Below are 10,098 nucleotides of genomic sequence, written 5' to 3'. Positions count from 1 at the left end.
TAGTGGAGGCTTCTGTCTTCAGGAGAAAACAGGAGAATGGCTCCTCATTCTTCAGCCATGCATTTTTAAAAGACAGAGGGTGGTGTGGAGTGAAGAAGTAATTTTAAGTGATTTTCCTGCTGCTCTTTCCCCCACCTTATGCCTTTTGAAAAGGCAGGATGGGGGTAGTAATACCTATTCAACCTGTACATTGTTTTAAAACTCAGCGATATTGCCTATCTCCCAAATCAATTTTGCTCAGAGTCCTTTTAAGCAACAATATCTTTGTATTGTTACACTGATTACCTTCTCCTTCTACTTATGAGGAAAAATATCTATACGATCAATAGATGTCTGGAAGAAGTTCTGAAATGTGGGGAAGAGCATTGTCTTTGGGCTTGTCAGTACTGAGCAAGGACCCCCCAATTAATAGGAACGACTAAAGATGATGAAAAAGCTGTATATCATCGAGAAAGAAGCTTCAACATGTCGAAAAAATCCCAATAAGCGGTTTTGGGGGATGCTCATTGAATGTACTCTTCCTTGGCATCTGACTGGAAGCAGGCAGCGAGAAACGTCGCCTCGTATAGCTCGCTCATTCCTTCACACCCACAACTACAACTCCCAGAGTTCTTCGCACAGGAACAATTGCTACAAATGACTGGATGAAAATTTTGAACCGGTGACCAATCACCGCTCGGGGTGTTCTTTTGCGGATGTTCCCGCCTGCTCCAGAGAAGTGGGAGACTTTGAAAAGTTTCCAGGTTAGGAACTTAGGATCGCGTCTTGTTGCCTGGGAAACAGTGCCCCTCTTCCCCTCCTCCGCCCCGCGCACTCCCGGGCTTCTCACAAGAGAACTCCTCAATAGGTGGGGCAAAGGCGTCAGTTCACTGCTTCTTCTTTGGTAATCGGAACTGGTTGAGCAGCCGGAGCTGGGGGCGGGCGAGCGGGCGGCTGCGGTTCCCTTCTGCCTCGGGTTTTTTGGGCGAGGGCTTGTGGTGGCAGCTGAAGTCCTGGGGGCAGAGCTGAGGAATAGATCCGCTGCCCTGTTCTGGGTACATGGCTCGATAGCGATATGCTTATCCTGGGTACTGACGGAATGGAAGAAAAACTGTCGCCCCGCCGGCGGAGGACTCGGCTGCTCTTCAAAAGACCGGAGTCTGGCTGCCTCCCCTCCTCTCAGCCCAGAAACTGGTGCCTGCTCTGCCGAGCTGGGAACGGCTAAGGGTGTTTCCAGAGTCAGTAACCTTGGCGCAGCCTTTCCTCCCTTGCAGGAGAACCAAACAGCTTTTACCCAGTTAGCGTTTCCACTCGTCTTTTTAAGCCCCCGGCATGTACTGCCTACAAACTATAATGTCGAGGGTGTGTGTGTGTGTGTGTGTATATGCGGCTGGGTGAGTCCCGTCCAGCTCCCGGGCTAGTTTGTGCCCTTGAAAGGAGAGGCTCAGAACTGGAGTTCTTTCAGCTACCTCTCCAAAGGTCATGAACTCTTGAAAAGCTATCTCGTTTCCTCTTGTCGTGGAGAACCTTCCTTTTGTTTAATATTTTTGTTTTTGTTGTTGCTCTCACCATTTCTTGCTCACTCCATGTTACTGATTGTCCTCCTCGTCCGAAAATAAGAGAGACAAAAAAGAGCTAGGAATAGGCCCCTTCTCCGTTTATTTTCCCTTGTGGAATTACTTCTGTTGTGGGGAGGTCCCATTTCCCCACCATGCAATGCAGTATGTTTGCACAGACATTTTTTCTCATTAGCCTGATGTCAGTCTCAGTTAGGGTAACTGTGCAATCCAAACTGCCTATGCAGGTACTACACTTGCTAAGTGGGGCAGCTGTGGCAAACCAGGCACTACTCTTGTAGTGGTGGCTCTCATATCTAGCAGGTGCAGAGCAACCGTTTCCATTCAGCCCAACATAGCATTCCTCCAGTGGCTGCTGCTGGTGTCTGGTTTTTAATTTTAATAAGGATTCTGAGCCCTTTTCTCATGTATTTTGCTGTTAGAACAGCTTTGAGAGATTTTTTCATATTATAAATATTTGAATACCGCAAGTGCTTATTGACTAGTACCTGTGATATCAGTACTGAGGAGTGGCTTCTCCTACCATTCTCCTCCACTGAAGTGCCATTTTTGCCACTTAAGAGTTATATTTAAAAAAGGTTTCTAAAAGCTGGGTGTTTGTCCCATATATCATGAGAGTGCTCACAAAATGTGCCAAAAGCAGCAACAAAAGCATTCTGTTCACCCAAAGCACTATGTTGTGACTGAATTAAAACTTTATTATTTGTATCTGTTTCCCCTCTTCACCACTGAAGTGCTGAATGCCAATCTCTTACACCTCCATGTGTTATGTGGAGAAATCACTTGAATTGGGCATGGCTAGTTTAGCACTCAGATTAAAATAAGTTTTCTCCTCTTTTATTTTGGTCTTGACAAGCCCTAAATGCAATGAGTGCTCCGGAGATGGGAAGGCGGGAGATGGGAGGATGGCCAGAAAGGGCCAACATTTTAACTCTGAAACATATGCAGAGTATTGGGGTAGGGAGAGAGAAATGAAGGTAAATCATCATTTTTGTTTTTCTGGATAGGGACAAAACAGGATAAAATGATATGTACATAGGCTAGCATTGTATTTGTTCTATTTTTCATTGCATTTTTTCAATTCATATCCTGCCTTTTAGTACAACTGAGCCCTCAAGATTACCAAGCATGTGTCTTAAAACAGTAAGATAAAGTTAAAACACAACTAATGCAGAACGATAGGTTGATAACATTATCACAGATATAACACCAATGTACGTCCAAAGCTTGCACACAGTGTGCTTCCTTTACCACTGAGTGATTGTAACAATCTCCCATACAATGCATTTAAAAGGAATTTCAGATAGTACTGGCACCTCTAGAGGTGCACCTAGGTAATTTTGGAACCTGGACCTAAAGACCTTTGGAGGCCCCCCGTCCCCTACAAAGTAAGCATCATCATGCTTGGCTGCTCATCCACAACAGCTGGGACAGATTAAAAAGGATTTGGGCGCCCCCAGAGGCTGTGGAGGCCCTGAACTTTGGCCCTGAAGTCCAGGGGTAAAAGCGCCCCTGCACCTCTATTTTGAGAAAATAGGCACTATGGAGAGGGATGAGGATAGGTAAAGATTTTGGGATTAGGTTACGACCTCAGTCCAAAAGTAATTTCCCTTGAAATCAATGGGCTTTTCTTGCAAGTAAATTTTTCAAGATGGGAGTGTTGGTTTAACCCATAATGAGCTGGGTTAAAAACAACTTTTGTGCCTATGTAAAACAATTACAGCTCTCCCTTCCAAAACATCTGCATACTATCTCTTGATTGATTGATTAAGTGCTGTCAAGTCGGTGTCGACTCTTAGTGACCACATCTATAGATTCTCTCCAGGATGATCTGTCTTCAACTTGGCCTTTAAGGTCTCAGTGGTGCATTCATTGCTATCGTAATCGAGTCCATCCACCTTGCTGCTGGTCACCCTCTTCTTCTCTTCCCTGTAACTTTCCCCAGCATTATGGACTTCTCAAGGGAGCTTGATTTTCGCGTAATGTATCCAAAGTATGATAGTTTGAGCCTGGTCATTTGTGCCTCCAGTGAAAATTCTGGTTTGATCTATGATCCATTTGTTTGTTTTCCTGGCTGTCCATGGTATCCTCAAAAGTCTTCTCCAGCATCAAAGTTCAAAAGCATCAATGCTTTTTCTACCTTGCTTCTTCAAAGTCCAGCTTGATAGTCCTATCTTCCATTAATTTATCTGAACTCCTCTTAAAGCCATCTATTGATGTAAGTGATTTTATCTTGAATAAGAACATGTATATATGTTTACTCTTGTATGTGGTATTTCTAACTAATCTTGCATTTGTTACGTTGTAGGATTGCATTTTTGCCTGCTACATATATGAACATGGCAAGTAAGAAATTGAGAAGAGCAAGGTTGCCCAAAGAACTTTGTGAGAGGCTGAGTCGACATCAGATCACTACGTGCCAGGTGAGACTTTCATTTAATAGGGATGTAATGATTTGTAATGTTATCAGGGGACATGAGGTATGATCATGACAAATGATTTTTTGAAAATGTGGTCTTGAACATTTGCAGAAGAATGGTTTGTCAAAATGTCGTGCATTTATAACCAATACCTGCACCTCAAATAATTCTAAGAACAGATTACTATAGTTCCCTGAAAAATATGGGTTTGATTCTGTTAAAGAAACCCAACTATTTTAACAACACAGTACAATACAACTGTGATGCTCTACTGTTAAAACCATTGAATTGCTTTTAATATGGGAAAGGAAAAGTTTAATCAGGTGAAATCTTGCCTCGACCATCTTTTCTCCTCAGTGCGGAATGGAAATAAAGAAAATCTTAAACACGCTTGCTTATTGGTAATATGAGTAATAAGATGGTGGTGAAGTGTAGTGTTGTGTGGGCTTTTAACTCTTGTTAGATGTGGTTTGAAGCCAGTGCCATAACTGTAAAGTATGTGTACAGAAATATCCTTGGGTACTTCCAAATGGAGACTTTTTAGGAGATAACAGATCCAGTAAAGAACCAACTAGCTATATGAATATAAATTATATTAAAAGTGATACAATCCAATGTACTTTATATCGTTTATCCATATCACTATATACATCAATAAGATATAATGACCAAACATCAATAGAAATATATACATGTAAGAACAATAGAACAATGTAATATTGTTTACTATGTAAACACAACAGCTTTCCAGTAGTATTTTCTGTTTTGGTAAACTTTTTCAAGTGTTCAAAAAGGTTCAGTTGTTCTTCAGAAAATGTCAGTATCATCTTCTTTCTACTTCTGTGCTGAATAATAGATCCTTCTCAATGGGAGTCCGCAAGTCTTCTCCCGCCATATGTCCATTCTAAAAAATGCCCATATTCACCAATATATGTATTATTACTGTCATAATCTATTTCTTATATGATAAATAAATGGCCTCATAGCCGTTTTTTGGATGATATTTTATTGATGATATTTTCATCATTTCCAAACCAGATTGTCCGTCTTCTATATATATAATTCTCTAAGGCATACCTATGGCTGATCTTGCGAGAGTTCGCGAGCAGAAGCACCTGATTGGGCAGTGGGGATTCTATATGCAGATAGGGAGGAGGAGCCTGTGAGAGCAGAAGCACCATGATGACTGGGTAGTGGGGATTTCATATGCAGATGGGGAGGAGCCTGAGGCACTGTGGGTATTGGGCAGTAGGGATTCCATATGCAGATAGGGAGGAGGAGTCTGTGATGGTTAATGTCAATCGGAAGTTGGGCCTGTCAGAGGCCTGAGGGGAATGAGTGGCCGTGGTGGTGGCGGCGGCGAGGAAGGGCCTGGTCAACCGCTGCTGCTGTTCTTGTGGGGAGAAGCAGGGCTTGGGTGAGGGTGGGGAAGTCTCTGGGGATAGGGGGCTGCAGCTTGGCCAATAGGCGCCAGCAGCGCTGCAGTCGCAACTAAGAGGGGTGAGGAGGATGGAGTAAAGGGATGGAGGAGTGACCAAGGGGGTGAGGAGGAGCAGAAGTGCGGCTCAGGTGAGAGTGGAGAGATCTCTGAGGTGGGGGGCTGTGGCAGGGGGTGAGGGGAGCAATCAAGTACTAGCGCACAGATGCTCTGTGTGTGTTAAGCTAGTTTTCAATATTTTTTGATTAACACTATAAATGAACACATCAAGTTTTCTAGTCATATGGACATACGTTGGATATCTTTTTTTGGATGCATTGGTATACAAACAGTCAGGAAAAATTATGACAAAAGGATATTGCAAACCTACAGATAGGAATTGCACCTTACAGTATAATAGCTTTCTACCGAGACACATTAAAGACAACATACCATTTGGTCAATTTGTGAGATTGAAAAGGAATTGCACATCCTCTCAAGTATTCAATCAACAAAGAGATGCATCTGCATTAACATCCAGAGGTTATCCCAAGCAAGTCATAGAGAAGGCTAAGAAACGTTCTGATGAAGTTTCCAGATCTAAACTCTTTGAAAAACACAACAAAGATAAACCTAAGAGACCTTTTTGGTCTCTTGAATTCAGCTCCAAAGCCTGGGCTGTTAGACACATTATTTTTAAACTTTGGCATTTGATTCAAGATCCACCTGGATGTACTTTACCTCTGTGTGTTGATATTGTCGTAAGTATAGCTTAAAAGATCAGTTAGTCCATTCAGATATATCTAGAACTCAAATCAATACTACAGACATAAGAGGACACTGGAAATGTGGACACTATACATATTGTTATGAATGTTTGCCAACTAAAGAATTCATCAATCCAGCTGATGAAATGAAAATCATACTTAAGACTTTTAATACGTCAATCCACAGAAGTTATTTATGCAATTGTCTGTCCCTGTGGTTTTTTTTATGTCCATCAGACTAGTAGACCTTTTGGGAACTTGAATTACAGAACATAAGAGTAAAATTAAAACTAAAAATATGGAGGCCGCCCTCACTGCTTATTTTATAAAATTCAGACACTCACCAGAATCTATGAAATCCTTTGCGATTGAAAGAGTGATAGTTAATGTAAGAAAAGGAGAAGAGTTGAGTTCTAGACTAAACCAAAGAGAAGCCTTTTGGATTTTTACTTTAAAGTCCATGTTCCTACAGGTCTCAATAAACATCTAGATCTATTTCCATAACTATAAAGAAATAACTATACTCTTTTAAGACTGCTGTTTTGATTTTCAATATATGGATGGTTTTATCCCTTTAAATAATTTTAGGTCTAACTAAGAGATTTTGACACAGCTGTTATAAATAGCTGTAGTTTATCACAAGTTACTCAGTCCTGGAAACCTTTGAGGAGGCAGGTCCTTGATAACCCTGTGGGAATGCTAGTTATGTACACGAGGACAAATGTGTTGGTACCCCTCCACGAAAAAAGAAGAACCCACAATTGTCTGAAATAACTTGAAACTGACAAAAGTAATCGGCACCCATCATTGTTTATTCCGCATTTAACAAAAACCAGACTTTGCTTTACAGTTTTGATGCAACAGAATATTTCAAATAATAACACAAATGAAAATGGCATGGACAAAAATGATGGGACCCTTAACCTAATGTTTTGTTGCACAACCTTTAGAGGCAATCTAGACTCAAATCATATAGATGCCCTGTAAAACCTCTGTAACACTTGGTGTTCGTGATATGGAATAAATCACCATCTCGGAAGGACCCTATTAACCTACTTATCCTAGCAAAGAACACTACTAATCTTATGTTAGGGTTAAATAGACCTCCAACTAAACTTTGCTTTTAAAAATGAGACGTATTTGCCAGTGACTCTAATTTAATGTAAAGTAATGAGACTTGTTTAGCTGTACTCTGTGCTATAGAAAGGTACAGTCTCTGGTTCTGTAAGGTGTCCATCTCAGATCTCTATAGGTATCAGTTAAAATATTGAATGGTTACACCTTCTTATCTTCACTAATGCATCAACATTAAATATTTAATTCACTTGTTTAAATTAGAGTTTTCAGTATGCTCTTACTACCTTGGATGTGACCCCCCCCCCAGTTAATTGGGAATGGGTCTATGTCTGACTTGTCCTTTTTAATTGAAATTAATATATACAAGAAGTGGGGTTGGAGCGCCATCGTAGAACAATAAGCTTATTTATTGTAGGATAATACCTGGGTATCAAGTAAGAGAGGTTAGGGAAAATGTTTTACATATTTTTAAATGCTGCTCTAAATATGACACCCCCCTACCTGCCGCCCATGTGTAAAGTGATTAATTACAGCTATTTTGAAGTAGGTGCACTTCTGTGGCCAGGTTTGCTGTCCTAGAACAGTTGCCAGCTCTAATCTAAAGTTAATATTTAGAGAATAAAATATGTTTGTGAAGTATGAATATTCTTCAACTCTGAGCAGCTTCATACATTACCCTTCTAACATGCATGTTAAAATTTAGCATATACCTGCTTATATCCCTTTAGTGGATGAGATGGATACCAATGTTTGTTTTGCAACATAAACATCACAAATCCATGCTGTAGAAATCTGACATTGGCTCTTCCTCCTTGTAGCATGTTTTTATGGCATAAAGGAAAGGTTGTGCCGTCGAGTCGGTGTTGACTCCTGGTGACCACAGAGCCATGTGGTTTTCTTGGTAGAATATAGGAGTGGTTTACCATGGCATACTTTCTATTAAATGTTTGCGTGTATCCGCCATCATGTTATGGAGGTCTCTGAGGGCTCATGGTAAATCTTTAATGTGTACCTTCTTAAAATATATGCAAATTAGCCAGATCTTTTTTAAGGTTAGTAATGTTGTTTAGAGTGATAGAGTATATATAATAAGAGCATTCTAAACTGTTTAATTTTCTTTCACTTGCTACTTGTTCTCTGGTATAATTCTTTTTGTTTCTCTGAGATGCACTATCAATGAATTTGTTCATGGAATATGTACTACTTATTTTAGAAAGATGCTTTTAAATGTGAGTTCAGCTGCTTTCCACTCTTAATTTCCCTGGATAATAATTTTGGTGTTGGATGATTATGTTTCAGGACTTCTTATCTCTCTCACTATTGGAACTAATGAAAGTCACTGGGCAGAACTACTGGAATGTGCAGAAACTTCTGTGCACAGTCAGCCAATCATGTGCTCCTAGAATGCAAACTGTAAGTGGGAAAGGAATTAATCTAGTTTTTATTATTTCTATACCGCCTGATATAGAAAAATCCAGGTGGTGTACAAGTTAAAACATAATATAAAAACAATATAAAACAGTTTAAATTCATAAAACAGATAAAAATCTCAATGAATAAAAATTTCATTAAAATTCATTTCCAATTAAATTGGAAATGAATTAAAATTTCAATTCCAGTTAAAAGTCTGGGAAAACAAGTACATCTCCAGGGTCCTCCTAAAAGCAACAGAGAAGAAGATATTCTTATTTCAGTAGGGAGTGCATTCCAAAGCCCTGGGGCAGCCACAGAGAAGGCCTGATCCCGAGTTGCCACCAAACGAGTTGGCGGCAATTGTAACTGGACCTCTCCAGATGATTTTCAGATGCGACAGGGTTCACGACTGAGAAGGTGCTCTCTTAAGTACCCTGGACCCAAGCCATTCAGGGCTTTATAGGTAATTACCAGCACTTTGTATTTCGTCCGGCAACGTATCGGCAGCCAGTGCAGTTCTTTAAAAATTGGTGTTATATGATCCCTTCGAGTAAACCCAGAGACCAATCTGGCTGCCACATTCTGTACCAGTTGTAGTTTCCGAACAACGTACAAAGGCGGCCGCATGTAAAGTGCATTACAGTAGTCAGCCTAGAGGTTACCAGCATATGTACCACTGTTTTAAGGTCATTTGTCTCAAGACATGGTGTATCTGGTGTAACAGCTGAAGTTGATAAAAAGCATTCCTGGTCACAGCCTCAACCTGAGAAACTAGAGAGAGTTTGGGATCCAGGAGTACTCCCAGACTACGAACCTGATCTTTTATGGGGAGTGTAACCCCATTCAGAACAGGCAGATTTAGACCATCTCTCAGATCCCAACCCCCTACAGACAGTAAAGGTAGAGTGTTGTCGAGTTGGTGTCAACTCCTGGCGACCACAGAGCCCTGTGATTGTCTTTGGTAGAATACAGGAGGGGATTACCATTGCCATCTCCCATGCAGTATGAGATAATGCCATTCAGCATCTTCCTATATCACTGCTGCCCAATATAGATGTTTCCCATCGTTTGGGAAACATACCAGAGGGCATTCGAACTGGCAACCTCTGGCTTGATAATCAAGTCAATTCCTCGCTGTGCCATTAGGTGGCTCATCTACAGATAAAATCTCCGTCTTATTTGAATTCAACTTCAATTTGTTATCCCTCATCCAGCCCATTGTCACAATTTATGGGGATCATGCCATTTCCTGGTGAAGTTGGTATGGAGAAATAGATCTGGGTGTCATCAGCATATTGATAACATCCCAGACCAAACCTCCTGATGATCTATCCCATCAGTTTCATGTAGATATTAAAAAGCATTGGAGACAATATGGAGCCTTGTGGAACTCCACACTTAAGCTCTCGCTTTGCAGAATAACAGTCTCCAAGCAACACTATCTGGAA

At 40.8% G+C, this 10,098-nt stretch overlaps 1 protein-coding gene across 9 annotated transcripts in view; it reads left to right on the top strand.

Annotated features, from left to right (window-relative positions):
- Positions 1 to 630: 630 nt before the first annotated feature.
- RAD51B (RAD51 paralog B) overlaps positions 631 to 10,098 on the top strand; it is a 575,469-nt gene continuing 566,001 nt past the window's right edge. Inside the window, exons 1-3 of one of the 9 annotated variants that reach the window (XM_053281844.1) lie at positions 631 to 743; positions 3,865 to 3,979; positions 8,537 to 8,650. In XM_053281844.1, the coding sequence (XP_053137819.1) occupies positions 3,890 to 3,979; positions 8,537 to 8,650 (204 nt within the window). In that variant the 5' untranslated portion in view covers positions 631 to 743; positions 3,865 to 3,889. The other 8 variants (XM_053281835.1, XM_053281864.1, XM_053281855.1 and 5 more) reach the window with 8 other exon arrangements.

The sequence above is a fragment of the Hemicordylus capensis genome, chromosome 1 (assembly GCF_027244095.1).
Source record: "Hemicordylus capensis ecotype Gifberg chromosome 1, rHemCap1.1.pri, whole genome shotgun sequence".
Taxonomy (NCBI): Eukaryota; Metazoa; Chordata; class Lepidosauria; order Squamata; family Cordylidae; genus Hemicordylus; species Hemicordylus capensis.
This window is presented reverse-complemented; position numbering and strand designations above follow the sequence as displayed.